We start from the raw sequence: 6,417 nt of genomic DNA, 5'->3' as shown, positions 1-6,417 counted from the left end.
CTTCCCTTCCCTTCCCTCTTCCCTTCCCTTCCCTTCCCTCTTCCCTTCCCTTCCTTCTTCCCTTCCCTTCCCTCTTCCCTTCTCTTCCCTTCCCTTACTTTCCTTCTTCCCTTCCCTTCCCTTCCCTCCAGGAAAAGTCCATAGTTTTTTACATAGTATTTGTAACATCCATTTAAACATTTTCTCCTGTAAAGATTTTAGATACTGTCATCATATTTTTAAAAAGCTTTGCAATCTTGAACAATGACAGTTTAACAGCCACTTCATGAGAAGTCAGTAGTGAGGGTGTGAGTTTTGACTTTGATCTATGAGGAGCCTATGAGGAAGCAAAGAGAGTTAACTGCTATTTGTAAAGAGATTAAATTTTAACTGGTATTTGTAGAGATTGAATTTCAACTGTCGACTGAAGAGAGACTGAGTTTAACTGTCATTTAGAAGAGACTATTGGCAGTGGGGGTTGGAAAGAAACTGAGAAAAATGAAAGAATGAAAAGGAAGAAAACTTCTTTCTGGGTAGAACTACTCTATATCTTATCTTGTGAACAAACAAGAAGATTTGAGAGACAACTGCAATCATGAGAATTGAATGGTGGGACTGTGTTCTAGATGTGAGGAAAGATCAAAAGTAATAGCAATGGTAAAAAAATGAATCTGGCTGTGATATTTCCATAGCTAACATTGCAAATAATGATTTGTATCGGTATTTACATGTTCATATTATTGTTGGTTACATTACTAATAAATTGTTTAACCACTAACTTTGATATTTATTTAAACTTAGAAGATTAGGAGTTTTGATGAAAAGGGATGAGAAACTGCTCACAGGAAACAAAAAAAAAAAAAAGATTTCCTTTAGTTTATTAGATGGGTTGTCATTTTAAAATGTCTCCTGCTGGGGCAGCTAAATGACATGGTACAGAGAGAACCAGGCCTGAAATCTGGAGGGCCTGGCTCAAATCTGGCCTCAGACACTTCCTAGCTGTGTGACCCTGGGCAAGTCACTTAACCCCCATTGCCTAGCCCTTACCACTCTTCTGCCTTGGAACCAATACATAGTATTGTTTCCAAGATGGAAGGTAAGGGTTTTATAAATAAATAAATAAGATGCTCTGAAAACTCAAAACTAAGTGTTTAGTTAATGATAACGATGTTGAAAATTTAGAAATTAATAAGGAAAAAGTCTAAATATACCCCAGAATGATGAGGATGAATATGGTAATGAGTCAAATAGTAGACTGTGGGGGAAACTACTCCATGTAGGTTCTGTTATTTGACCCTCTCTTTCCTCATTGTATTTTGAAATGTTTAGATTTGTTGATTTTTTTTGTTGTTGTTGATGATGAGTTTATAATAGATAAGATTTGAGAGAGAGAGAAAAAGAAAGAGGGGGAAGAAGAAGAGAGAGGGATAACCTCATACGTGCAAAATATTTGTAGCAGCACTTTTTGTAACAAAGAACTGGAAAGAAGAGTGCTCATCCATCTAGGAATGACTAAACAAATAGTGGTGTATGGATATTATGGAATATTATCATTTCTTTAAAACCTATAAATATGAAGAATGTGAAGTCATTTGAAGACTTTTGTATGAACTTAAGCAGGGTGAAGGAAGCAGCCTTGGAAGAACAGTGACCAGGATGACTGCAATACTATTGGGGAAAACAACATTGAAAGACTTCTGATCACTACAGAGGGCAATCCAGATTTCTGCAGACTGAGGGGAAAGCAGTCCTCCTGACTCTTTTCAGAGGGTGTGGATGTAGGTGTGGAATGAGGCATACATAGTCAGATATGGCCAGTGGGTTAACTTGTATTGCTCAACTGCCTGGTTACAAGGAAGTGTTTTATCTTGGTGGGGTGGGGATAGGGATTATCATTATAAAGTGATTTAAAGAATTTTGTTTTTTAAAAAGGCATCAATAAAGTGTTTCTTAAAGAAAAAGAAGAGAAACACACACAAATGAAACAATAAAATAAAGAACCCAGCTGGTGCCCTCTCTCTGGGGAGAGTCAGCCAATAGCACAGGAAATAAGAGGTGACCTCATCCATTCCCCTGCCTCCAGGCAAGCTGCCATTAGGCAGGCTGCCACTTACCCCATCCTGGCCAGACATACTTCTCCCAACACCCAGCACAGGACTTTTTTTTGCCCATGAGGGCTTTGTTTGGGGAGACATGAAGAGAAATTGATAAACGTGTACCTCCATGACCCTAAGGGGCATACGGCATCCTTGCGCCTTGGCATAGCCTTTTCTCTTTCTCTCCTCCCAAATTAGTCACCATCTTAGGGTAGGAGCAAAGCACAGTGAACAGCAAAGAATATTTGGGACTGCAACTAGGACCCAGCTACTCTGTCTGAATACCCTCTCCTCCTTCCCTCTCCCCCCCCTCCAGCACCCGCCTGTCTGTGTCAGTCAGAGGGGCCCCAGCTGGGGTTGGGGCAGAGATGGCGGCCGCTCCAGTGCTGGTCTGGACTTATCTTCTCTTAGGCAAGTGGGGATCAATCTGTCCTAGGAGACCTGGGGCCAGCTGAACGGCTGGGCGAAAGGACCAGGTTGAGGGGTTGGGAATTGGTGAGGTGTGAGCGCAATGCGGTTGGGACTGAGAGAAGTGGGCTGAGGGATCAGGACTCTCTATGGGGTCAAGTATGGTGCTTTGGGGACTAGGCTGGGAGCTGGGAGTCACTTGGTGGCTGTAGGGTGGGGGACTGTTGGATTGAGGGAACCTAGGAAAAAAGGGTTAGAAGTGGTTCCCAGCTTTTGCCCAAGATTTCTGTCCCATTCCCTTTAATGGGCTGGCCTCATGGATAGCATGCATAGCTGCCCAGCCCGCTTCCAGCCCTGTAGCCCAGCCCTGGCTAAATTTGGCAGAGGGGGGAGGGGACCAGTATCAAGAGAAGTCCAGGGAGCTCAAAGCTGGTTTTTGTTTTTACCCCACTCCTAGGAGTCCCCTATCACCCTCCCCAGAAGAATCCAGAATCGGACCCATTCCCCCTCCTACCCTCCCCCAGTAGAACTCCTGTCTGATAACTCTTGATAACTCTGAGGGGCTATAAGTGAAGATAACATTATGTCCCAGGATAGTCCTGCCCCACTCCCTATTCTGCTTGCCTCTATTTATCCTCCAAGCCATCACAATACATTGCCACATCTCTTCACCCTGTGGCCAATTCTGTATTCATATCTTGCTCACTACTGGAATTCCTGTTAACAAATCATCCCTTATTAGCTACATCCCCAATACTCATTCTCCTCAAACATTATGCCTAGGAAAAATATTATTGGATAGGAGCATGTGGACACAGTAAGTACTGCCAACTACTGTACCTAGAGCTCAAACAGGATCATGGGGTGGGGGTTTCCCTTCTAAATTCCCCCCTAAGATGAAATCATAACAAAGAAAAACTAATTCTATTATATATAATTAAAAATCATAACAAAAAATAATTATGTTGTGATCAACAACTACTACACTACTCAGACTCCTTTCCCCCCAGGAACTGAGGGTCAGGGAAAAGAGCTATTCTAGCTCCTGCCCCAGTATACTCGTCCCCAAATTTACCACAATGTCACACCTTCTCAGAGCAGGGGTCACTCTGTGGTTCCCAGATAGCAATGCTTCTCAGCTCTGCTAGAACACGGGAGGAATTAGGGCAACTTGGGTATAGGGCAGTGATGGTGAACCTTTTAGGGACCAAGTGCCCAAACTGCAACCCTCACACCACATGTGAGCCCTCCAACTTAACCCAGACAGGGGAGGGAGGAAGTATTCCTCTTGGGCTGCTGGGCAGAGGGGTGGGTGATGGGAAAATGTCCTCAAGCATATGTGAAGAGGGGAAGGAGAGCAGCCTCCTCCAGCATGCTCTAGTACATATGTCATACATTCCACAACATGGGTATAGGGTAAATATGGGGTCGGTCCAGGGAGAGGGGAAGGAGAAGAAAGAGGAACTCTCCTCTTCCCCATCATCCTTCTGGCTAACCTGTCCCCCTCTCCCAACCTGCTTCCAGATGTGAATTGTATTCCTAGAAATTGGTCAAACTAAGCTGAAGGGAGGTTGAGGCTCTGGGATTTGGACCTGTATGTACTGGTGTCCCCACAGGACTCCTGTCTAGGCTTGGAGGTATTGTGGCCCAGCAGACGCTGTATCCTCTCATTGGGAGAGCCTTCATTCATACTTTGGAGCCTGCTAGCTTCCTGGGCCTGCCTGATACTGGTGAGGAAGGCTACTCCCCCAAACCCTCAATAGAGCACAGAAGGCCCATGGGACTTCTGTGATCAATCAGGGTGGAAGGGCTGAGGAAAGGGATACTCACCTCTCTGGATAGCCAACTACATTGGTAATTTCTGGTGCCCACGAGGAGGGGCTATTGAGTGCCTTTTCCTCTAGAAGATGGGACACTTGGGTGTTGAAGCACCCTTGCACCTATCTCCCCTCTTCCTCTCAGGTCCCAGACCCAATACTCTTGTCACATTTCACGCCAACCTACTGGGGCATCCAGATTTACCTCGATGGCTCCGCTATACCCAGCGCAGCCCCAGTCAGCCTGGTTTCCTCTATGGGACTCCTACACTTGAAGACAGAGGCCAACAAATCATTGAGGTATCAGAGGGAGCCCCAATGGTGACCCCAGATCTCTAGCCCTTTAATGTCTTCCCACCCCCATCAACCTTCCTCCTCTGAAAAATGAAGGGGTTGGGCTCGGATGATCAGAAAAATGTCTTCCAGCTCTGACATTCTATGGCTCCCCAGAGGTGGAAGGCATCTAGGATCTTTATTTGCATGCTATTTGCATATAATTTGCATGGCAATTAGTCAATATCCAGCTGCACAGATGTTACCCACCCCACCCCTCCTCCTCTCCTTTCATTATTCTCCTCCTCCCCTTGGCAAGTCCTCTGGTTCTACTCCTCCTTCCCCTTAGACTTGGCACCCCTCATCCACTCCTTTTACCCCATCTCCTCCCACAGGTCATAGCCTACAACAGAGAGAGCTTTGAGACAACTCGACAGAGGCTAGTGCTGCTGGTAGGGGAGCCTGAAGGTAACACTGGCTCCTCTCCTATGCCAGGGCTTCTGGGATCTCCTCTAGGAAAGAAAGAGGAGTTAGTGGGGGGAGTGGCACTGAGGGGCTCTGGTAGGGATCAGAAAAGGGGAAAATTTTGAGGAAAGATGAGATTTATTATTATTAGCATTACTTTGATATTAGAGTCAGGGAGGGGATTCAGGGCTTGAGGAGTCAGGAGCTGTCATTAGGAAAGGAACTAAAGAGGAACACAAAGTATTGAAGTCATGTGGGAATTTGGAGGGCCATGGAGGGGTTTTATGATGAAAAGGCAGAGCTTTGGAAGAATTGGGTTTGAAAAGAGGAAGATGGAAGGAGAGAGGGGGGGATTGGAGTATTGGAATTTGGGAAGTCAGGCTTGGGAATGTCAGGAAGGGGAGAAGGTTTGGGGGGGTTCTATGGATCCTGTCCAAGGTACTTCTCCCAACTTTCCTCAGGCCCCTCACTTCCGTATGAAGCTGAATTCCTGGTGCAAAGCCATGATGTGGAAGAGGTGTTGCCCTCACCCATTGGCCAGCATTTTTTGACTGCCCTGGGTGGACTCTGGGTGCCTGGGGAACTACAGTTACTCAACATCACTTCTGCACTGGATCGTGGGGGTCGTGTCCCTCTTCCCATTGGAGGTCGAAAGGAGGGGTAGGCTTGGTGGGGGATCCTTATGGCACTTCCCAATGACCTCCTGGTCTTTTTGATGCTTAAAAACGTCAAGGATGTAAGATTTCAGTGTAACCATTCCTCTCACTAAGCATGGAGTTTTAAGTGACCACACACAATTAACTACTAATATCAGCAGCAAGAATAGAACATGAGTCTTCCTGAACCCAGATCCAGCAAACTATCCATTACATCATGTTGCCTTTTGCTCTCCCAAACTTCTCATCAATCAACTCCAGGGAAACTTCCTCTAATAGTCTTGCCATCCCAATTCCCATTTCTTTGAATAAAAGAGAGGGAAGAAGTACTTAGTTGTTAAATTTTCTAATTCACCAACTTGTCCTCCCCTCTCTAACCCTTTCTATATATCTCCCTCAGGGATTTCCGTCAGTCTCCTGGTCTTTTAAAAATTCAATTCAATAGAAGAAGCTAGATGACCCAGAGATAGAGATTGAGGCTTGGAATTGGGAGCTCCTGGGTTCAAATTTGGCCTCAGACACTTCCTAGCTGTGTGACCCTGGGCAAAGTCACTTAACTCCAATTGCCTAGCCCTTGCTATTCTTCTGTGCTCGGGAACCAATATTTAATATCAGTTCTAAGAGAGAAGGTTTGTTTTTCTGTTCCTCCCACCTTCTCCCTCCCTTATCCAGAAAGGAAGGAAGGAAGGAGGGAGGGAGGGAGAGACAGAGAGAGAAAGAAAG

At 45.5% G+C, this 6,417-nt stretch overlaps 1 protein-coding gene across 1 annotated transcript; it reads left to right on the top strand.

Moving 5' to 3' along the window:
* Positions 1 to 2,391: 2,391 nt before the first annotated feature.
* Positions 2,392 to 6,247, top strand: LOC123255756 (alpha-sarcoglycan-like; the record flags this gene model as incomplete). The annotated part of the gene is made up of 5 exons (XM_044684493.1): positions 2,392 to 2,486; positions 4,100 to 4,213; positions 4,446 to 4,600; positions 4,969 to 5,041; positions 5,500 to 6,247. Coding segments are annotated over 5 exons (640 nt in total), but the record flags the coding sequence as incomplete, so codon positions are not given.
* Between the last annotated feature and the right edge of the window lie 170 nt (positions 6,248 to 6,417).

The sequence above is a fragment of the Gracilinanus agilis genome, unplaced genomic scaffold (genome assembly GCF_016433145.1).
Source record: "Gracilinanus agilis isolate LMUSP501 unplaced genomic scaffold, AgileGrace unplaced_scaffold51464, whole genome shotgun sequence".
Classification (NCBI taxonomy): domain Eukaryota; kingdom Metazoa; phylum Chordata; class Mammalia; order Didelphimorphia; family Didelphidae; genus Gracilinanus; species Gracilinanus agilis.
This window is presented reverse-complemented; position numbering and strand designations above follow the sequence as displayed.